This window comes from Halichoerus grypus, chromosome 2 (assembly GCF_964656455.1).
Source record: "Halichoerus grypus chromosome 2, mHalGry1.hap1.1, whole genome shotgun sequence".
Lineage (NCBI taxonomy): Eukaryota > Metazoa > Chordata > Mammalia > Carnivora > Phocidae > Halichoerus > Halichoerus grypus.
In genome coordinates, this window is record NC_135713.1 from 113,564,246 (window position 1) to 113,588,427 (window position 24,182).

The 24,182-nt window shown below is 44.2% G+C and overlaps 1 protein-coding gene across 9 annotated transcripts in view; it reads left to right on the forward strand.

Annotated features, from left to right (window-relative positions):
- Positions 1-24,182, forward strand: part of PPP2R2B (protein phosphatase 2 regulatory subunit Bbeta) — a 457,129-nt gene that overhangs the window by 340,539 nt on the left and 92,408 nt on the right. For all 9 annotated transcript variants that reach the window (XM_078067328.1, XM_078067330.1, XM_078067329.1 and 6 more), the window contains 2 exons: positions 1,153-1,318; positions 7,131-7,243. In XM_078067328.1, the coding sequence (XP_077923454.1) occupies positions 1,153-1,318; positions 7,131-7,243 (279 nt within the window). The remainder of the gene's footprint in view (positions 1-1,152; positions 1,319-7,130; positions 7,244-24,182) is intronic.

The following is a 24,182-nucleotide window of genomic DNA, read 5'->3' on the forward strand; positions in this document are numbered from 1 at the left end:
CTAGGACCCTCACAAATATGCTCAACACAGGCCATCAGCACCATCACCCATCAAATTGAGTAAATGGAGACTTGGGTTTGAATGTTCAATATCCATCCAGAAATATGATTTTTTTTTTTTAATTGAGCCTTTTCTTCAGAGTCAAGCTTCTACGACACATGTTCAGTAAGACCTGAATTTGAATTTGTGAGCACAGTTTTCCAAAGCCTGAATCTGGAAGCTCTTGGTAATAAGGTCCTAAAACACCTGAAATAAAAACTCCCTTTTCTTTTTTCCCCTTCTCCTGTTTCTTTAACACCTTCTTTGACCTCCTCTCCACCCTTCTTCTTACCCTTGCCCCCTTCTGCAGATCCTTTCCTTTAAAGTTTCATTCTAGCATCCTTAATGTAGTTCCTGCTCTGCGCACCGTGCTCACTGTGCGTAACGGAGATGGGGGGACGTGGGGGGTAGAGTCTGACAGTCCTCCCAGGGACTCCGGTGGCGTCTCTGCGCACATGTCCGTTTTGTCACTCGTGCCAGAAGAAAATGGGGGGAGGGAGAGATCTGATGTCCAAATCTGCTGTGTATAAGCTGTGTGACCTTGGAGAGGTCATTTTAATACTTCTGAGCCTCTTTTGTCCATTTCCCTGCACTGCCGACCTCTCAGAGGTTCTCTGAGGATCTGGTGAGATTTTAAAAGGCTAGCGAAAGGTGCAGATGCCATAGCTTTGGAGTCTTTGTGAGGGATTAATAGACGTGTGGACTTCGGTGTGGGATGGCTCACTCTGAAGGGTGTCCAAGACATCCATTAAGATGTCCAAAGAAAAGATTAGAATTTCTATTTATATGTATTTTTAAGTTGTCCTATTTTAATATCTATTTCTATGTATATGCTGTGGACACCATATATTAGTGCAGAAGTTCCTGCATATAATTTATAAATAGTTGTATATTGGAGATGCCAGTATTGACCAATAGGGGTGCATGACCAAATGCTGGGGAGGCCAGTAAGCTAAGGTAAACTTGTTGCCATGGTTCTGCCCTCATTCTACACTGACGTGGCCCGCCCCATCCCACCACAGTGAGTCTGCCCCAAAAAAGAAGGAATTGGTGAATTTGCAGTTGGCTTATGTGATTTCATCTTTCGTGTGTGTTGTTTTTCTCTCCCTACAGAGTAAAAATCAGGTTCATCGTAGGGGTGAATACAATGTTTACAGCACATTCCAGAGCCATGAACCCGAGTTCGATTACCTGAAGAGTTTAGAAATAGAAGAAAAAATCAATAAAATAAGATGGCTCCCTCAGCAGAATGCAGCCTACTTCCTTCTGTCTACTAATGGTACGTAGAGGTCACTTTGCCTGTTTGGTCTTTGCAGAGATATGTCAGCAAGCCATGTATTTCAGTCTCTCTTGTGCTCAGTTTTTCTTTTTACCTTGCGAGCTGTTTGAAAAACTTCCAAACTGCATTTGCAAGATGTCTACCAGAGTGCCTGGACCAGGGTAGGCCGTCCGTATATAGCACTTATCCTTTTTAAAAATAACAAATTTATGACCAAATTACGTGAGACCCATTATCTGTACTTTTTGACTAATGCAGATGATTTCCAGGTGTTTTTAGAATCTGACTTCCTTTCTTAACATTCACTAAGTGTTATTCTGGGAACACATTTCAGAAAACTCAACATGCCATCCCTATGAGTTTGGCATACTGAATAGAAATTACTAATCCCTGAATATATTTGGGGGTTGGTAAAGGAGATGGCCGTGTCTCTCTGACACCATCAAGTTCTTGGCCAGGAGCGCAGGTCAAGAAGAGAGGGGGGGATCGAGCCCCACATCAGGCTCACTGCTCCGCGGGAAGCCTGCTTCTCCCTCTCCCACTCCCCCTGCTTGTGTTCCCTTCTCTCGCTGTGTCTCTGTCAAATAAATAAATAAAATCTTTAAAAAAAAAAAAAAAAAAGAAGAGAGGGGGACCTACCAAAGAAGAGACCAAGAAGTGATTTCTTTCTCTCTCTCCACCTCCATACTCTTCCTATACCGTTTGTTGTTTTAGGGGGGAGTTGATAGAAATAGGTCGGAGAGAGGACATAGGGGGTTGGATAGCCAAATTCCGTATTAATTTCGTAAAACCTTTACACAGTGGAATGACCTGCTCTTAAGGTTCATAATACCCTTGCTGAAAGAAGCCATCTATGCTCAGAACAATTCAGAATAAAATCATATACTAAAGGGTGCTAATTGAATAGCGTCACAATTAAGAGGGTTAGTGTATAAAAATTGAAAAACCTCTATCAAGCAAATAAGCTGGAGAGCGCTTCATTTCATTCCACGTGTGAGTCTGCCTAGGAGGAATATACATTTAAATATAAGTCAAGAAGCCGGGGATTTGCTTTTTTGCCTATCCCCAGCACTGACAAGGTATTGCTCACATGTATGTAATAGGATCAGACATATATTAGTGTTTTTGAAGACAGAAAGGAAACACACAGAAAGATTTATCATGATTAATTTTGGATCGTGCAAGTGGAGTGTCTTGTAGATTTGCTCCTTTTCTCATTTTTCCTTTCTAAGTCTTTACAGTGAATTTTATTTTACTCTTCTGAAAAGAGGGGGAAAGTTTTTAACGCATATGAACCCAAACTCCCTTGATTATAAAGCCAGTGTACAAATCTAAACACTCGCACTTCTGAAATAGCCAGTCTGGGGCTATTCAAGCATGGCTTATCTCAACATGACCAGATCTCCACTCATCTGTTTTTCCAGATTCTCAGTAATTTAATTCTTTCTCAGAACTGTCTGTATTGTTCGCTTTACTTTTTTCAACCCTGATTTCTTGAAAGCCAGACCACATGAATGTTTCTTCTTTTTTTGTTTGTTTCACTGGTGAAGTTTTACTTAAAGGCTCTGCATATCCAGCCCTTTAGAATAAAAGAGACTTCTGATGATGTTGACTTAATTATTGCTGGCAGAGGAAAAGTGTCTGATCATCTGCTATGGCTAGCTTACTTTATATTGTGAAATTTACCCTATTGATTATTACTATAAAATCCAAAGACTTATTAAGTGCTTTGTGGGGGGGATGGGACCAAAATCATTGAAATGCAATGAAGATTAATTATATAGCATAATGTTCTGTTAATTGAGTTTTTAAATAGTTTTTTGATTAACAAGGATATTATCCTCCCATTTGGGATGCTATTTCATATGCCAACAGCATCTCAAAATGATTCTTAGAAGAAAAATTCCCATGTTCTTATGCAATTTTCTTTTTTGTACTAATATTGAGGTTGAGAATTCCCCTTAAGCCAAATAGGTTAACGTGCAAAAATTAATGAAAGACAATTGGAATTACTGTACAAAAGAGAAAATGAAGATAGATGATAAGATTGTGTTTAAAAGCTGCCACAAGTAATAATAAACTACTCAGAGAGCCGGCCAGAAAAAAGAAAAAGTCGTTACTCATAGTAACAGCCACATGTTCCTTAGACTTTTTTTATCCACAAAGCTTCAAGATACTAAGTCAAGAAAAATTGTGTGATAATAAAGTCGAGAATGACTCCAGGCAACCCAGCCATGGGGAATTGGATTGAATTCACCATCAATTATCTTTTAAAAAAAAAAAAAATGTGCTTCTCTCATTATAGTTGGGTGCAGTTTTTATGTTCTGCTGGCATATATTTTCAACTTTACCATTTTTCATGAAAAATAGAACCAACATTCCATTGTGAATCTAGACTTTGAAATTACTTTCCAGGTGAAACACGTTGCTTTACCTTGCTTTCTACTTCTGTCTTAATTCTTATGATGAGAGGGAAAGGTATACTTGATTTGGTTTGCATGCTATGAAAGTAGTATGTATTCATAAAAAAAAAATTTTTAGAAAAAAACAGGGAAGCAAAATGAAGATAATAAAGTGTTTACATCCAGAGAGAACCAGTATTAATGTCTTTTAAAGAAAAAAGCAGAGACATGGATAAATCGATAAATTTCTTTGCTTCTTAAGGAAAATGGGATTATTCTATAAGCTGTTCTGCAACAAGATTTTTTTTACTTAATAATATAACACTTAACAGGAGCATCTTCCTACTTGTTAAATATCCTAAAATATCATCACCTTTTCAATGACTACATAGCATTCCCTTGTATGAGTTTTCTATAATTTACTACTAAATCTCCCTTTATTTGACTTTTAATTAATAACAGATTCTTACTATTATAAGTTAGATATTTATAGGAGTAGAGGTTAGTATGGATAGATATGATTAGGAAAAAAGCATATTATAAATTATTCATAGAATATTACGTATATTAAAAAGTGATATAATTGCACACAAAAATATAATGAAAGGATGTATACAAAATTTTCCTAATAGTTTTCTTTGTCCAGTGGAATTGAGGGAAATGTTAATTTTTTTTTTTTTAACTTTCTGGCTCATTTTCATTTTTTGCAATTATATTTACCACTTCTGTAATAAAAGAAGGAAATAAAATGAGAAAATACAAAATCTGTATATGCAGTATTACTATAGGTTTGTACCCCACCCCCCAAAAATGCAGAGAAAAAAATACCGCAAGTATCTCTGCAAAATGTTAACAAGGATTGTCCCTGACTAGAGGGATTGTAGTTGATTCTTACTCTTTATGTTCTACCTGTGGTTTCTCTATTTCTCTGTGTAGCAATGTATTGTTCATAATAAAAAAAAAATAAAAGAGAAGAAAAGAGAAGAATCACCTTGCAAATGGGACAGGATATATTCCAAAGCCGAGCAATAGGAAATATTCGGTGTTAAATGTCTCTGATTTGTGTTGTTCTGAGTCACAGCTGACTGATCACTAATCCAGCGACTGTATAAAACAGGGCTTCTGCTTCATTTTCTCATCCTAAAATGCGGTGCATGCGGCAGCAGGGTGTCTAGAGAGGGTAGGAGCAGAGGACTGTTGGCGTACAGATAGGAAGTGCAGAATTCAACTCTGGGTCTGGGAAAGGCTTCCTTGCCTTCTGTCCCAGTACAGGCCAGGGGGAGCGCATGGTTCAGGGCGCACACATCTTACACTGAGCAGCCCAGCCGGGTCTGCCAGTACACGTGACCAGCTGGAATCATCCCCAGATAATAGGAAACAGGGGCACTGACCTGTTAAAGTAGCCAAATGGTTGCTGAAAGCCGACTTCAGAATGGGGTGCATTTCAGACCTCTGAGGGCCAGGCCTTTGGCGAGGAGACGCGGAGAAGGGAAATGAAGGGGCGAAGGAGAAAGAGAACCCTACTAGAGGCCGGGGGAGGGGCGGCTCTTCTCCCCACAGTATTACGGAGGAGACGGGATGTGCTGACATCACCGCGGGATGAAACTATCGCTGTCAGGGCAACATGTTATTATCAGAGAATAGTTGCCCCCTTTGCAAATTCTAACAGCTGCCCTTTGTCATCCATTATTGGCAGGCCACCCCTGTGTTCAGCACTATATGCCCAGTGTTCCATTTCATCCTCCTGAGAGCCCCGTGGGGAAGGCACTGTTTGCCCCAACTGACAAATAAAGAAACCGAGGCATAGAGAAGTTAAGTGCCTTTATTTGTAAGGTTGAAATATGTGGGACATACTTATACTAAAAACTCCTTTGTTGTTTCTCTGAATTTCACATTGAATTGGGCGTTCTGTACTCTTTCTCCTGATAAATCTGGTACTCCTGTTTGTCACTTGAAGAAACGGGGCACCTACTACCTGGGAACCCTTGTCCTTGGCCACGTGGCTGGCTGGAGTGGGAGTGAGGGTATGGCCCAAGCTTGTCTGGTTCCCAAGCCTACCCGATGCAGGCACAGAGGAAGAAGGCATTCGAGTCCCTGCCTTCCACAAGAAAAGCTAGAGCGAATACAAATCATGAACGCAGGACCCAGAGGCACGTGGGCCACACATGATCTGATTGGCCCAAACGTGTTTTCTTAAGAAAAGGGATGGAAAGCCTGCAGGCGGGGCATGCCATCTCCTGCCTCCCAGAGCCCCCCAGCCCCTCTCACTCATCCCCCCGGCCTGCCTTACCCCTGTACACATTGCGGATCTTGCCCTCCTTTATTGCTATGGAGAATGACAGGTGTCAGCCAGTGATGGAAGGTGCTGGAACAGTACACAGGGAAGAAAGGTAGTTTCCAGCTGGGGATTCCAAGAAGACTGCAAGGGGAAAGGAGCGTTTGGATGAACGTTCTTACCATTTTATATCTCTGAGTATTGCTAGCAAGATGCACTGTATAGACGGGATTCATTCATTCACGCACCTAATAGTTATTGAACATCCACTGTGTCCCAGGCACTGTTGTAGGTGCTAGGTGTGTAGTAATGGGCAAGACAGAATCCCTGCCTCCAGCGAGTTTACATGCTCGTGAGGGAGACGTAACAGAGCCGTGGTCACGTAGTGAGAAGTGGCGAGAGGAAACATTCAAGCAGGCGGAGCAGGCGAGAGAATAGTGGGCACATTTTGATGCAGGTTGGTTAGGAAAGGCCCCTCTGGGGGTGGGACACAAACAGAGCAAAGTGAAGGAACAATCACCTGCGGAAGACGGCCAAGGGCTTTCCGGGAAAAGGCACAGCTAGTGGGAAGCCCGAGGCAGGCATGGGGACCAGAGCGTATACGGAGGGCTGTAGAGAAGCCACATGGCTGGAGCACAGGGCGAAGGGGGCAGACGGTGAGACTGGAAAGGGTGAGGAAGTGCAGGTCACGGAGGGCCTTTCAGGTCACGGTCAGGGCAGTGCTTGCTGGGGTGGGACCCTGAAATGGGGATACCTATCTCTCGGGGTTATGGTGAGCATTAAATAAATTTTCCATGACAAGTGCTAATGACATAGTGACACAGCTAGTTCTGTATACGTGACTGCTCTTAGTCTGTTCAATAAATATTTTTATTGAATGAACCAAAATAATCTATAAGCTCCAGATGTCATAGGCCATTGGTCTGGGCACACTATATGGTTTTGTGCTAAAACATGAGCTCTGCCTCCAGATGACATAAGATTTATGCCCTGAATCCTTGACGTGAACAGCAGTCCCTTCCATCCTCAGCTGCACCTCCCCCTGCATCTCCCCCGCCCCACCCCTCCACACACAAAACTCCTTGACAAGCTGGTTTTCACTGTAATTTTGATTTCCTCTGGTTGCTCTCCACAGATAAAACTGTGAAGCTGTGGAAAGTCAGCGAGCGTGATAAGAGGCCAGAAGGTTACAATCTGAAAGATGAGGAGGGCCGGCTCCGGGATCCTGCCACCATCACGACCTTGAGGGTGAGCCCGGGGGGGGCAGCTTTGGCCCCCGTCTTTCGCTTCTCTTGGCCACCGGGTGCCGAGGAAGGGCTCCCCGGTGTGGCCACGGGCTGGGTGCGGCTCTAGGTTGCAACTGTCACGTGTGAGTGAAGGAGATGAAGCAGAGACTCGCTCTGAGTCTCTGACGGCAGAGGGAGGAGCAGGACGGGTCTGAGCTCTGACCACTACAAATGCGTGTCCTTCATTTATTCCCCTAAGACTGGCCCACACGGCCACTACCATGCCTTACTCCAGTCTCAGCCTCTGTCTGCTCACGGTATCAAAAATGTTCTGAGCATCTTTTGTACTCAAGGTGCAAGGGATGGGACTACCCAAGTGGCAAGTTGGGATCTTGTGATTTAGAACATGAACTTGTGAATCTAATGGGCCTGGGTTTGAATTCTGCCCCTCATCAGAATCTCACGTGGTCACTTAACCCTTTTGAACTTGAGTCATGCAAGTCTTTTTTAGTTTCTGTGTCTGTAAAACAGTGAACCTACTACTTACTCAACCCAAAACCATGAACCCCATACTTGACTAAAAATGTGCTGGGGGTGGAAAGCCCTCCTTCCATGGCCGGTCCTCAATACGTGATCTCTGCTGTTAGTCTGAGCACTCCCTCCCTGCCCTCCAGAAATACACAGTCTGGCAGAGAAAGGATTTGTAGGTCTACTATAACGATGCTTATGGCACTAAATAGAGTAAGGTAAATGCAGGGAGTGTCAGAGAGTTACAGTTTGATCAAAGGAGGAAGAAATGGTATTTGGCTCTGGGAGACCAGGAGAGGTCTCCTAGGAAAGTGGTGTTAAAAATGGATTTCTAAAAGCAAACTTTTAAGGGGAGGCTCTCTGGATACAGGTTAAAGTGGTTCAGGACTCGGTGGTGAGTTTGGTTTTGGATGTGTTCAACCTGAATGGTAAAGCAGACACATGTTGAGACCAGCCCTAGCCCCAAGGGACTTTCCAAACTGTGTCAGATCCGTGCTTTCAGATACCAGCTACTAAAGACCGAAAACCGAGAAGGGACACGTGTGGGGAGAAGAGGGGGTCACTCTAGGTTTAGAAGCAGCTACAGGAATTGAATGATCAGTGCCTGGTTAGCTCGCTTGTTTATTTATTCATTAATTCATTTGTTCCTCTCTTTATTCAGCAGGTGCTTTTTTTAAAAATATTTTATTTATTTATTTTAGAGAGAGAGCGCGTGAGCAGGGGGAAGGGCAGACGGAGAAGGAAAGAATCTCAAGCAGGCTCCTTGCTAAGTGCAGATCCCAATGTGGGGCTCAATCTCATGACCCTGAGGTCATGACCTGAGCTGAAACCAAGAGTCAGACACTCAACTGACTGAGCCACCCAGATGCCCCCAGCAGGTGCTTTATGAACTCAGGCTCATTGCTGGCCACAGTGCTAGGCTCTCGGGTATTTACCCAGTAGTCCCAGGTACCTGGTCGTTGGTCTTCTGAGCAAATAAGCATTGGCTGTTCTGTTTCTTCTTGTCAGCCTGTGCCTTCAGCCTGAAGAACTGCCAGGCAAGTCTCCCATATCAGGCCGGGCTGATGCTCTAAAGGCTCGGAGGTTTTGCAGAGCCGAGGGTAGGGTAGTGAAGAGTATGGACATTGAGTCAGTCTGTCCTGGGTTAGAACTGTGGCACCACTGCTTTCCACCTGGGGACCTTGGACATATTAATTAAAGTCCTTGTGCCTCCCAAGTCCCAGTGCATTACAAGGATTCACTGCTTCCTGGGATTTTTGTGAGAAATCCATGCTGTCTTGTGTGTGATGAAGTGCTTAGCCTTGTAGAGTCTCACTCCCAGAAAGCACTCGTTAATGTGTGTTCCCTGCTGTTGGTTTGGTATTATCTTCATCATTATCATTATCATAGCTGTTATTACTCCCTACTGATACAAGGAAGTTCATATTCTTTTCCTTTTCATATACTTTTTATACTGTTGTATTCAGTCTACAAGCCATTCGCTGATACCTAGTGAGCGGCAGGCAATCCACTGGCTGTCCAAAGGGAGTAAGACAGTCTTTTGTTCCGTGGAACTCGGCAATACTGTGGGGAAAACAGAGGGCTTAGGTGCCACTGGGGAGTTCACACCATGACCTTCTGCCCAGATGTCACCTTGTCCTTGTTTGCTCTGTGGACGGACTTTCTCAGATGCCGTCTGTAGTTCCCACGAAGAGTTCCTGGTGTCCCTGGCATTCTATGGGATTTCATATGCCTTGTGGTTGGCCGCTCTGAGATGCCGCCCACATGATGGAGAGAAGGCCTCTGTGTATGTTTCCATTAGAGCAGAGATGCTGAAGTGGACTTGGTACTCATCAAACGTGGAAGGAGGCCTTGAGGTGTGGCTGCAAGTTAGAAAACCCCAATTCTGGTTCTTGCTTTCGTCTTAACAAGCTGTGTGACCCGGGGCCAGCAAATCACATTTCTTCTCTCCAGTCTTAGTTTCCGAGCTGCCACACAGAGGACTGAATGAATAGTCTGTGCTGTTGCATCCACGGTGCGAGTTCCAGATTCCCGGGACCCAACCCCAGTGATTCCCTTCAGCAAATGGAGGTGATCCAGCGAAATCTACACGTTTAACACAAGCCCCCGGTGGTTGAGACAGGGGGTCTGTGGTCACTGGATTTTATCATCTCTAAGGCTCCCCCGAGCTATCATTTTTTTATGGAAGTACTTTTTTATAAAAGTAGCCTCTGCTACTTTTCAATCATTTCAATAGTTACTATATCAACTAGAGAGACACATTTGCTATAATATTGTAAATACCCGTATTTGATTTCACCCCGTCTACTTTCCTAGGCTTTCCAATATCCTGTGTTTCAGCGTAATCATCCACACTGCAGCATTCTTTGGATGAAAACACTGAAAAGGCCAGCCTCCTTTCCGTTTTGATCCCAGTAGTAGAAGAAGAAAAAAAAAAAACAAAACAAGCAACCCTGAAGACCATAGATTCAGAACAATGACTCCAAACAGAGAATGAGCTGACGTGATATTAATCAAGCTGTAATTTACTAACATGCTCCTCTCTCGAAATTTGCATTGCCAGCATTTGTGGCTTTTTCCCCCTCCCTGTCTTATGATTACCTCTTGCTCACTTTTCATACTTTACAGTTCTGTGTGGATCTTGAGAGTGAGAACATTTAATAATACCCGACAGCTAATTAATCCTCACTGAGTAATGAACCTGTTCTGTTTCAGTGCTAGGAGGCTCAGCTTTTCAAAGCAAGAATGTGGCTATTTTTTTTCTTTTTTCATGGAAGAGGTAGCCTTTTAAATCCAATCACTCATTACCCAGAGAGGCACCGTATTGCCTGCTCAGTATATAACATCCAAAGCAATAATCATAATGATAATTTAATAATAACACCTTATAGCTGTAAAGTGCCATTTATATCACCAATTGTTTTCTTACCTAATCCCTTGATTCATCTTCAGAACGGCCAGTGGGAAAGCCAGTGAAAATGCTGGTGCCTAGTATTTATTGAGCATTTATTATATCCCATGCACCATGCTGCCCACTATATCTGCATTAGCTACCACCTGCGGTACAGTTTGCTGTTAAATACCCATTGTACAGATGAGGCTCAGAGAGGTTAAGTAATATGCCCAGGATCACGCAGGACTAAGAATGAAATCTTGATCTCCTTTGCTGTGGACCTGAGCCCTTAAACCTGGTGCAGTCTCAAAGAGAGAAGTGACTTGCCCAGCGCCTGCCGACTGGTGATTCCAGAGCCGGGACTAAAAATGAAGAGCTTTGGCTCTTGCACTTGGACACGTACATTGGAGGATTTGAAATGGCTTTCAATTAGTACCATTATTCCAGATCAGGATGCCTGTCTCCCTCTCTCCCCACCCGCTCCACTTTCTCTCTTACCCCCACATTCATACACAGTGGGTTTTCAGATCCCTGACCTCAGCGTGCGGGAACAGTGACCCCAAGGTCTTCTGTAATTCAGCTTAGCATGTTTCCCCTGGCCTTCCTGCCCAGCTTCCCAATAGCAAGGTGTACGCAGCCCTCAGAACCCTTTCTAGTCAACAGAAACTCATAGTTCTAGTGACTTCATCAGCCTGGGAGGGAAGCTGGGTGGTGAGAAATCACACTTAGCATATTTCTCCCTGCAAGAGGAGCCTAGAGTTATTTGCCTCATTATGGTTGGCTGCCAGTGCCCTGGGAACCTAGGCCAGATTGGAATTTTTTTTTTAACAAGTTATAAATGTAGATTTCAGAAGGTGTGATCTCCCACACTGTGACTTTGCCATAACCGCCCCCAAAAATGAAGGGGCTGTAATGAATTCCAGTTTTCTAATGGATTTTACCTAAATCTTCCTTATACTAATATAAATAATAATAATAACCATGTTTATTAGGTGCTTACTCTATGTCAGATGCTGGATTTCATATCCTTCGATCATGTAGTTCTAACAGTAACTCTGCCAGGTACGTTCTCTTACTCTCTCTCTATCATCCAAAGCCTGCCTTCCTCAGAGAAGCTCTCCTAGAATTCCCTAGGGAAAATCACACCCTCGGATCTTCCCCTTCACTTTTGGTGGCCTTACCCTGACCCTCGTTTGCTAGCTTGTATCCTTACCTGAGATATCATCTGTCCATTTTCTGCTGCCCCTCCACCTCCTCTTAAACGTAGCCTCCAAGAAAGCGGGAGCCACGCTGGGTTTCCTCCCATAGCCCTAGCACCTAGAACACGCAGCACATGGTAGGTCATGTATTTGTAAAATGAATGCATTACACAGAAGTGGAAACAGAGTCTTAGTGAGGGCAAGGATTTTACCCAAGATCTCATGGCTAGCAAATGGCAGAACTGGGATGCAAACCTACTCTATCTGATCCCAAGTTTTCATTATGATTCCTTATAGTTTCTGCCTTCTAAGAAGATATTAATTCATGATCAGAGACAGGGGAATTTCATTCTTTGTGTACCCTGGAATTCTTCAGCCCAGCTTTCTTAATGCATGAGCTTGACTTTGGTGGGGCAGGGGGAACAAGGAGTGAGGACTGCAAAGGCTTTTCTGTCACAGGGTGGGCACACAGTGGATGCACTGTTTTTTAGAAAGATGAAATGACCTCCTGTTTTATATACGAACCCTCTGCTGGTGACTGCCTCTGTCTTCCTCTCAGCCTCAGGACACACACACGTGATGTTCTGGATTAACATTTTTCCACATAGAGTGACCCTGATGTTTGCATATGTCATCAGTGGCTGTTTGGATACCTCGCCCCCACCCCACCCCCGCCACCGTCTGAGACACCTTGGCCCGTCAGCATGAGCGTTTGCCAGCTCTGAACTCAGCAGGGGTCATCTTGAGGATTGTTGCTAATAGGTCACGAGGTTAGTAAGGTTGATTAAACAGACTAGCTCTTTTCCCGAAAGTGATCCTTTCAGTGAAACAACTAGTCTAGCTACCGGATCTGTTTTCTAAAGAACTGATTAAACAGACCAGGGGGTTAAGTGAAGCAAACTGCATGTATTCAGCCTTTCCTAGGGACCGGCTCTGGGCTGAGCATTGTGTAATGTATATTTTACAATTCTTTCTTCATTGCAATCCTGTGACTTGGGCATCATGCCTGTTTTACGGGATGTGTAAACAGAAGCTCAGGGAGGTAAATACTGGCTTAAGGCCCCACAGATAATAAATGACAAAGCCAGGAATGGAGCCCAGGTCTGTCTGATGCCAGAGGTCCTGCCCTTCCCCATTATGCAGGACTGTGTATTGTGTGGCCCCTGATCGAGACAACAGCAAGGGTGATAGCATCTGACACGTAGAACTCTTTACTGTGTTTTTATCCTACTAAGTGCCTACTGTGTGTCAGGCACTGTGCTAGATATGTACTGCCAAGTGGATCTCCCACAGATGAGTGCAACGCACTCCCTTTCCTCAAGAGGAAGGTGGAAACAAGATGCAAGTGCCTGCCACCAGAAATTAATGGAAGCAATAGTTCTTAAACTTCAGAGTGCCTCATGGGCACCTGGGGGGCTCTGTCGAGTACAGTCCCTTCTCACCAGGGATTCTGGCTTAGAAGGTCTGAGTTGCACCCAGTGAATCTTTGACAAGACCCCTCCTGGAAAACCCCCAGGTGATCCTGGTGCGTGCGGTCCCTGGGCCACCCTTTGAGAAACACCGGAGAGGATAAGGGTCCCGAGACCAGCACAGAAGATTGCCATATCAGAGGAAGAACAGAAGGGAAGGAGGTACAGGACTAGGAAGGAGTTTCCAAGATGCATCTTGACGGATAGATGTTCTTTCATGCTGGGTGTCTCATTTGATGCTCCCACGGATCCTGGGAGGCAAGTAGGACATGAATTGATATTTTCCTCTTTCTTATGGTATGGATATAATTATCCCCATTATAAAAGGGGGAAACTGAGGCTCTGAGAAGCAGATACTTTCTGTCTAGACACAACCTTATGCTTTTTTGATGCCCTCTCTGGTACCCATGGAGGATGAGTAGCCCCAGTTTCAGGGCAGACTACTGGGTGAGTCAAGATCGGCCAGCCCTGCCCAGGTTTTAATTTTGCCTTTATGCTTTGATACCCGAGGCCTCTCAGGACACAGATACAGCCTTCCCCTACCTATTTTTAATTTTTCTAGACTTCATTTTGTGATTTATTGCTGCGCCGGGGACTTAACATCCAATCCTTTTACAGTTTCATCTTTCCTTTCCTTGTATTTGTTGCAAATAACAATGAAGTGTTTAGCTACTGCAGTGAAAAATCAATCAAGCCTGTTCCATATTCACAGGCTTGCAATGGCACCCGGATGGCCCCCTGGATTAGATTAACTTCGTGAATGTGTCACTGTGGTGTGGGTAATTTCTCAACCTTCGCTCCATCCCTCCTGCTCCTGCGTCGGCGGATGGATATTGAGATTTCCCATTGATTGACTGCCCCGAAAGAGAACACTGACGTGTGATGTGTGTAACTCAGCGGGACGCACATAGTCTGTGTTTATGAAAATAAATAATAATTTCTGTTATCATTATTGATTGCCATCATTATCTGATTGTATCTGTCTGTGTCATGGGGTTTCGGTTATGGGATCAGAAAGCACTCCACAGGAACCTCAGGCACAACCCTCCCCAACAAGCCTCTGCATTTTGATGTGTTTTGCCTCTTGAGGGTGAGGGTTAGGGATGTCTCCATCCTGTTCTTTGGCTAATGTTCGGTGAGACAATGTTAGTTGTGTTCAATGTTAAGCAAAGGAACTTATTCTGTTGGAATAATAATAAGAGCAGCCAGCATTTATAGAGGATTTGCTGTGTTCCAGGGACAGTGTACATATATTGGCTGATTTAATCTTTGAGATAATTATAGCCTTTATGTAGGGACTGAGATAAACCTCATTTTAGAGATGTGAGACCAGAAGTCAGAGAGGTTAAGCAATGTGCCTGAGGTCACACAGCTGCTAAGTGGCAGTGTTTGGACTTGAATTCATGTTTTTACTATCCCTCCTCTCATATCAAAATAGAATATCTGGTCTATTCATCTGAATAGTCAATGTAAACCACACTCTGAGTCAGCAGGAACTAGAGGAAAACCTATCAAGGAAACTGTAGAAGCCGCAGGTGCCTTGGGCACAGGTGAGTTTTCCATGTTGTTTTGGGGGAAGGAGGAGCAGAAAGGATGCATGGAACTAGGTCATGGTTTACCAAACCTGGATGATGATCAGACTCTGGGAACGGCCTAAATCATTCCCAGCTCACTGACTCAGAATGTGTAGGAGCAGAGCCAAAGGATCTTCCCGTACCTCTCAGCTCTATCCCAGTCCTGAAGACCACCTGGGTGTGAGGAGCATTGGCACGATGATGACCTGAAAGGTCCGGTCCAAGGTGAAGGTTCTCTGGTTTCATTGTTTAAGTTCTTTCTTTGACATCTTCCTTCCTCCCACCTCAGGGTACTACATAGAATAATTTGAGGGCAACCTTATTATCAAAACGAAGTTGGTGCTATACTGAGTGATTTGATTTGGAGTAAGCTTCTGCAAGCCATCAAGGTTTAGGTTGTGTGTGAGTGGTTCTGCCCTTCAAGACTCAAGTTCTTTTCCCATCCTACTCCTTATGGAATCAGCGGGCAGCCCACCTGATGGCCAGTGTACTCTAAGAGATAACACTATTGCAGACATTCATTAAACATATACTGTGTGCCAGGCTTTCTGCTGGGTACATTACAAACACCATCTCTCGCAGCCCCGTGGGGTGCGTACTCTTGTCATCCCCATTTTACAGATGAGGAACTTTATTTCAAAGCTGAAATGACTTACCCACAGGCTATAGCCGCTAAGTGGCAGTCACATTTTTAACCACATTCTCACTGACTCTGGAGTCTCTGATCTTAACACCATACTGTGGGTCTCCAGGAAAGGGACCAGGGCTCTGGCCACATGTCATCCATCGTCTGTAAGATGGAGAGCACCATGCTAATAGAGTAATATGCCGACAGTATGTGGCATGATGCCTTGTGAACAGTGGATGATCAGCATTATTCCCTTTCTCCTTTCCCCTCCCCTCTTGTCTGTCACCTGGAGACCAGGAGTTTCAGGAAAGTCTGATGAATATAATTGTAAAGGTTCAATGCAGTGTGACGTCTGGGGCCCAGCAATCCATTGTGCCTGATTTTGAATGTGTGTTTGTACTGACTCTCCAAAGCTGCCTCAGATTCAGAGTGCATTCTCAGACTGTAAAATATTTTCTTTCATCTGAAAGCTACCTTTGTTCTGCTGCCTTTCCAGTGTAGTAATCAGATCCAGTGTAAATGTAAATATAAGCAGAATCCTATACCTGGTTTAAGATCAAGTTCTTTTTGTCTCTTGCTCCTACCCCCTTTGAAGGCTGCCATGGCTTCCTAAATGTGCTAGGAACTGGTAAATGCCACTCCCCATATGTACACCTAATGGCAGTGGGAAGCTAAGAAGCCCACTAATATTAGAAAAAGAAAAGAATCATGTTAGTGAAGAAAACCTTGATGTTTCCATGGCCTCTGATGCAGTTTATCTTGAGATTCCCTGGTCATGAGGCAGGACCATATTCTAGACTATGACCTGTTCTCTTCCTGACATCGGTCATTAACTCGTGTGGGTTTCAGAGGTGTGGTGAGGGTGGCCGGGCCAGGCAGGCTGCTGGCCTTTGTTAGGCTCTGCAAGCAAGGATCTTGTCACTGTGTCAAACCTAATTCACACTGACCCAGATGGATTTTTCTCAAAAGAGAAGTTATCAGTATAGTTTCACCCGTCTTTTCCTTTCAAGAGCTCTCTGTATATTTTTACAGTAAGCAGAAAATCGAGGCACAACTGGATGATTCAAGGAGAAAAGTGCCTCCAATTCCTGAATTGTTCAGGTGGAGTTACCTGAATTAGGAGTGTGATGGGAAAGACATTTTCCCCAGACCAGGTCCTGGCTCAGAAACAGGAGCTCACTGTTGCTGCAATGAGTGGTGTGAGTCCCATCCCCTGAAGTGACACCTGCTCAGGTATGAGTGTGCGGACGTGCACAGCCCAAGAAACCTTAGAACATTCACAAAGCCCAGAACGGATTCCTATTTGTCCGTTAGACTTACTTAACCAGAGATCAGAAATACGTGCCTAATCCCTTCTGCTACCAGCTCATGCAAAGAACTAATTTGAAGCCACAGAAGAAATTCTAGGGCTCCTGCTCATTATACATAAGATTTTTGTAGAAAATAATTAACACAGGTGGGTTTAGAATCAAGTTCAGTAGAAGATAGGATCACTTTGATCCTCGTACATTGCAAACTAGGCTTTACCTGATGCTTTGATGTAGCATTTTAAATACCAGTTCTTACCTGAGAAAAAGATTTTAAATACTTCCCTAGAGGTTAATGTACAAGAAGATCCTTTTTTTTTTTTTTTTTTGGTGCAAAGGAACTGGTTGGAGGAAGACGTTTTATAAGGGTACTTCCATGTTAAAGGAGATTGTTATCAACAGAAATTCTTTGGATTCCTTAGAATGATTGAGCCGGAAGGAAAAGAACTTTCTACCTAAGGGTGTTAATTGGTATTTGCTTGAGTGGAGGAGAATGGGTCACACCCTTGTGATTTGTTTGTGATCAGATGATCAGTTGGGCTCCTGTCCTTTACCAGAAAATGTTAAAGGCAGTGATAAAAACACACACACACATTCACTCTCACAAATGTTTCTTGCTTGAGAGTATATGGGGAAACCCTCACTTAAACACATTTAAACAAAAGTATTTACTTCAGGGTTTCTCGGGACCTTTAATATACTGATAGAGGATATCAAACTCCAAGAAAGATATATGACATGTGATATTTTGCACCAAATTTAGCTGACCATGAAAAGCCCTTTGCTCGGCTCATGGGATCACTTTTCTTTATGACATTCTCCTCAAAATGTGGTCTTTGGCCCAGTGCCAGTCTATAGATAAGGTACCAGAATATGAATCATCACTCACTGAGCCACTGCTTTGTTCAGCTGATACTTTCATTTTCCATAGCAAGACTTTCTCAGCGAAGGAAGGAATGCATTGATTCTGTCTTAAGCTCCTTATCTTATCATCGACAATTAACAAACAGCTTGTGGGTCTGTTTCAAGCGGCACAGCCGTAGACCTCACCTGGGGAAATGTTGGCTGAAAGGATTGGGTCAGGGAAGAAGGAGTTCGCCTGGTAGCATTTTCACTCTTACTGCCTTGCCATCACAGAATCACGTTGATGGGGAAAGATTCTTCACTTTCAAGCTCATTAACATTAACTGAGCACTTAATAGTGTCTGGCACAGCACCAGGCACCTTGTGTACTTCCCCATTTAAGCTTCACCTTAACTCCGTGAGCTTAAAACTATTGTTGCCAGGGACACTTGGGTGGCTCAGTCTGTTAAGCGACCGACTCTTGGTTTCCACTCAGGTCGTGATTCTCAGGGTTGTGAGATCAAGCCCCACGTCAGGCTCTGTGCTCTACACAGAGTCTGCTTAGAATTCTCACCCTCCCTCTGCTCCTCCCCCCACTCGCTCAGGCATGCGTGCCCTCTCCCTCTTTCTCTCTCTCTCTCTCTCTCTCTCCAAAAGTCAGTAAATAAAATCTTTAAAACAAAAACAAAAAACTATTGTTGCCGTTTCAGACGAGGAAACTGCTCCACATGGAGAAAGTAGTTTGTGCAAGGTTGCTCACTAGCAAGTGACAGAACCAGAGTTCATCCCTGGCTATCTGACTGTAGACTCCCCCCTCTTGGCCACCATGGCATCTGGCTTCCCAAAAGCCATGACTTTCAACCATCTGAGCCAATGGAGGTTTTATTCCCATTGTCAGAGACCTCTTGAAGCAAGAACACCACATTAGCCAATCTAGAAACCATCCCTGTTCACAAATGTCTCCTCCTGTGTAGCTTAGCATCTCTTTAATCTACATTTATAAAGGGAAGGTTGCACATCTATAGTCCCAGATAGACATGGCTGCCCTCATGGGTCTGACAGGGAGAAACTGGGTGGTTACGTGCTTTTGTCTGAAAACGGAATGGCACCGACGATGTGTCTGTGCCTGATGCTAATGCTCCTTCTCAGCATTTGCTTCCCTGCTCTGTGATCCCACTTCCTCTCATTATTTCAGGGGTTTAGAGTTTTCTGCAACTTTGAATTAAATAAGGACATTGTCTATTTAAATGCCAAAATATCTAGACACAAGGGGAGCAAACTTCATCCAATCATCCCATTGCAGTAGCAAACAAGCAGATGTTTAGAAACATGTGAGAGCTTGATTTAAAAAAAAAAAAAAATCATTTGCTCTCCAAATTCAAAGAGCATCTGAGAAAAGTATTCGGGGCAGGGGATGAGGCAAGCAGGGGAATGGAAGATTACCAATGAGTTCAGGAGTTGTGAGGTTAGGTATTGAGACAGCAGTGACAAAAGACAGCCATATTTGGTCCCATTGTTCTTTGCCACAATCAAGTCATCCCTGCACCTGAACCCCCAGTTGACTGTCACATCAGTTCTGATTAAATGTGCCTTGGCCCTACACAATGGTCAAATCAACTAAGAACAGATGCACCACCTGGATCTCACTCATTCTACAAATATTTCTTGAGTCTCTACTGTAAGCCAGGCCCTGCAACGGGCCCTGGGTGGCAGCAGTGAACAGGAATGACCAGGTTCCTGCCCTCATGGATCTAAGAGTCTCTTTTGGTTGGAAAGGGCATGAATCAAATGCCGCCCCCCCCCCAATGATACCAGGTGGGGGTTGCAGAAGACAGGCGATGGTGCACAGGAAAGCAGACAGGAGAATTTGATCCATTTGGGGAGAGCAGAGAATAAGTTCCTGAGCAACTACTAATTGAGCTGAGGCAGGAGGTAGGTGAGGAGAGGAGTGGGAGGAACATTCCAGGCAGAGGAGATGCCGCGGGCCAAGGCCACGAGGTAGGAAGTTGCACGGGTGAGCAGGGGATGGAACAAAGGTCAGAGTGGCTGGAATGCTGAGCACAAGGAAATGTGTGGTGACAGCAAGGTGCGGGTAACAAGGGAGGCGGGTCATGGCCAGACCATGCTGGGCATCACAGACCTTGCTAAGGAATCTGCTCTTTCCTCCCAAGAGCAGTGCAAGCCCTTTCTTCTCCACATTGGTCATTTTTGGAAACAGCTGTTATTTGCTCAGATAGCTAAACGTTCTCTACCCAAGACAGGATATACACCACAGTAGAAAAGCTGTCGGCACAAACCAGGAAGTTACTGGCAGATACGAAGAGTTTAAATGGAGGAAGCGAATGGCATCTTGTCAGGGGCCATGTCGCCCTCCGGCCCCTTGCCTGTCACTGTTTTGATACATGTCAGGGCGTGGCCTCCACGGACCTTCTCCAATATGAAGGCATCCTCCCTCCAAGGTGAATCTTCCCGTGAGTGATTGAATTGTTTGGAGGGTCATAGACCCTGACAGCTCCCTATTACACGAAGGAAAAGATAAGCTTCCGATTAGTCCTGGGGCTGGAGGAAGCCAAGACAGAGTGCACCTGTCAGAACTGCTTACAACATATAAATCATTACCTCAATTTTCCATGCAAGAATTGGGCCAGAGAGAAAGAAGTGACTGAGGTTGGTTAGCAGTGCAGAACCATTTTAAAGAGCTCTTGCCTGACTCTGAAGCAGGATTTGCTCTGCTATCCATGCAGAGAGAACGGAGCCCCATGCCCAGAGGAACGGCAGAGACAAATGCCCACTAGCTCCAGAAAAGGGCGATTTGTTTCTCTGGTGTTCACTAAGGGCTCTTACTGCTCATCTAACAAGAGCGGCCACCAAAGCTTTCCCTGACTTCAAAGGGGAGCACATTTGGTATTGTGCTTGTTCTTTGTGAGGTCCTTGATTTCCCTATTGTGTAATCACCATAGTAATCATGGTTATTGTCATCATTTTCCTTCTCTCAATCGCTGACCAAAAATCTCCAAGATAGCCAGGGACCATCTGGGACTAACCTCCTGTCCCACAGTCCAGGATATCAAGGTGTATCTAGGGGCAGAAAACAGCCTAAAACTGAAAAAAAGGCTTGAATGAAGGACAGCAAATCTGAAGATATTCAGTAAAAATTGAAAAGCCTAAATTGATTGGACAATGCCCAAATATTCATTTCATTTTACAGTCTATAAAATACCAAAGAGCTAGCAGAATGTGGGAGCCTGGAAGCCTCCAGTGGGAGAAGCTCCAGCACTGAGTAAACCCAAACTACCGACTTGTGTAGCAGACCCTAAGGAATGCTGCCTTGTGCATCTTCTGGGCTCCAGTAGACCGAGGGGACACACCTGTGGGGGAACTCCTTCATTCTCCAGGACAGATCCGGGCTTTTGAAAGGGGCTTTCATCACTGGCACCTGCATTAAAAGGGATCCATGTTTTGTCCAGCTCAGATATTCCTGTTGCCAGTGATCGAGGAGGCTTTCTTCTTTTCTGCCTTCATGTATTTTAAAGAGAAGCATATCTTCAGAATCACAACACAGCCCAAAATGTGTTGGCTGCCAGTTAAAATTCCCTAGGACTAAGAAATGCAGTATATTTTCTGTGAACAAACCCAAAATATGAGTCAAGACAGTACACAGAGGGATGTGGGAGCTGAGTGAAGAAGTCACATGGATACTTTAAAATAAAACAGAATAATTGCTTGTTTGTTCAGAATGTGTGAGCAAAATGTTCTTATTGCCAGAAGAAATGTGAGGCCGACTTATTTCCACTTATCCTCTGGTAAGGGAGGGAAGCCCACAGTTGGAACTGTTGTGGGAGAGAGTCTAGTAGAGCAGTTACAAGAGTTTAGAGGAATAGCTCTGGATTCAAATCCCAGCTCTGTCTCTGTATGGCTTTGGGCCTTTTTATTTTATTTTATATTTGAGAGAGAGAGTGTATGCAAGCAGACCGAGGAGGGGGCAGAGGCAGAAGGAGAGGGAGAGAGAGAATCCTCAAGCAGACTCCCTGCTAAGCACAGAGCCCGACGCAGGGCTCGATGCCAGGACCCTGAGATCATGACCTGAGCCAAAATCAAGAGTTAGACGCTTAATGGACTGAGCCATCCAGGCACCCCTGGCTTTGGGCCTTTTATTTAAGCTTTCAAAGTATTGATTTTATCATCAAGAGGGACCTACATCGGGATGCCTGGGTGGCTCAGTCGTTAAGCGTCTGCCTTCGGCTCGGGTCATGATCCCGGGGTCCTGGGGTCGAGTCCCGCATCGGGCTTCCTGCTCAGCAGGGAGTCTGCTTCTCCCTCTGACCCTCCCCCTTCTCATGTGCTCTCTCTCTCATTCTCTCATTCTCTCTCTCTCTCAAATAAATAAATAAAATCTTTAAAAAAAAGGGGGGGGGGCCCTAACATCATAGTACTTACCAGCATAGGATCTGGCTTTTAGTATTAACCATTCAGTAACAGGTAGCTAGCTTCAGGTTGGGAATTAGGAATGCTCGGTACAGAGATATCATTGGTAGATCCAGCTGTTGCTTTTAGATGGAAACATGCAGTTCTGAGGACAGGTGGGAAAGGAAAGACTTCTAGCTTGATCAAATGGCCAAAGTTCATTTGCCTAAGCCACATCAACCTCAATATTTAAGTCTCTTCAGTGAATGTTCATATCACTGGCCTAAAGGACATTCCCATTAAAGATACATAAATATATGAATACATACAGACAGACTCTAATTGGGAAGGAAAAACAAAAAAATCTGTAAGTGAAGATAAGGAGATAACAGAAAATAAGTCATCAGTTTGAGTCTCTGGATAAATCGAGGTATGTTCCCATGCTGTATCACCCTTTTTTGGGAGACCAGTGAACTTTTAAGCTCTCACTGAGCTAGGAAAATTTCCGTGCTTTGTAGTAACTTCTTCGTAGAGAAGAAGCTTCAGCCCTTTGATGCAAGTGGCCTCTGGGATAATAGCACTGATAATTCCCTGAAAGGTTGTTAAAAGTTGGCTCAGGACTCTGGTGGCAAGTCTTCTTTTAGATTCTCCGCCTCAGCCTCCAGCCATCAGTCAGCAAAAGTGCAGAATTCTTTACCCAGGTCAAAGGATCCACTCTCAGATGTTAGACCTTCTGTCTTTATTTTGTTGACATTGAAGAAAACCTTCTATGTATCTCACTTTCCCTTAAAAAAAAAGCCAAAAAAAAAAAAAAATTCTCTTGCTGTTTTCTCCTGGTCTTGACCACTGAGAAAAGAATTCTTTTTTTTCTCCCAGCACAAGCTCATTATTAATCTATTCCACATTCACAAATTCAGATTCAACATTGGACATTAAAACTGACCTAGCAGAAATTTCCCCCTTAATTGGACCACTTTTCTATAGAAACCATCCTGCCAGCATCTGTGGTAAGATGTACTCTGGAAAAACAAATGATCAGGTGGAATTAGATTGCTCTCTCTTTCTGTTTGCTAACAACGCTACGCCTTTGCATAATTCTTACTGATTATCAGAAGGGAAAAAGCTATAACTCAGGCAGAGATGAGCTTTATTGGCGTTGGGCCCTCCTAGGGAAGAAAAAAATATATATATGTGAGCAGAAGCATTTGCAAGTGCCTTATATGTTGAGAGATTGAAATTCCAAACAGTCTGTAAACTTAGCTTGCCTAAATCTGCAACCTTAAAAAATGAAAATGTCTCCCTATATTTGGTATCATAACTCAAGAGCTGGGTTTATCTCTTTCTCTATAATTAAAGAAAAAAATTATATACCTATAAATATATCTAGAAGAGAATGTCATTTGAAATGAAAGAGTTCTCGGGACGCCTGGGTGGCTCAGTCGGTTAAACGTCTGCCTTCGGCTCAGGTCATGATCTCAGGGTCCTGGGATCGGGTCCCGCATCGGGCTCCCTGCTCCACTGGGAGCCTGCTTCTCCCTCTGCCTCTGCCTCTCCCTCTCTCTCTCTCTAAATAAATAAAATCTAAAAAAAAAAAAGAAAAGAAAAGAAAGAGTTCTCATGAAGGAAAAATAAATAGTTGGGGAGAGCCCAGGAGTCAGATGCCTTCAAAGACTTAGAAACCCACTCCAGCCTGAACAGCTGCAGGTTGCCCTTGTAAAGGGAGAGAGGTGTGTCCCCCACCTTTGTTTACATTCTGAACCATACTATGGTTCCATTTTCCCTAGCGGTCCTTAGGCATCTCCATTTTTGCTAGTAATTTCCCCTGTCAGGACAGATCATGTAACTTTCATCTGTAATGTTTGGACAAACTCTGCTTATGCTGTCTAGCTTTGGAGGCATCCCCCACTCCAGCACGCTCCTTGTTGAGAAGCTATTCCTTTGCCTCCAGTTTTAGATTCTCCTCCTTTCTGCGGGGGAGTCCACAGAAACCCATTGAGTCTGTTCCCTGAGCGAATCTAGGTCTCCTTTGACCCTGTCATGATGAGACGGAGGAATAATTAGTCCCAGTTTCCTATATTCAAAACAGTTTCAGGTGTCTGTTAGTATCAAGGCCAGC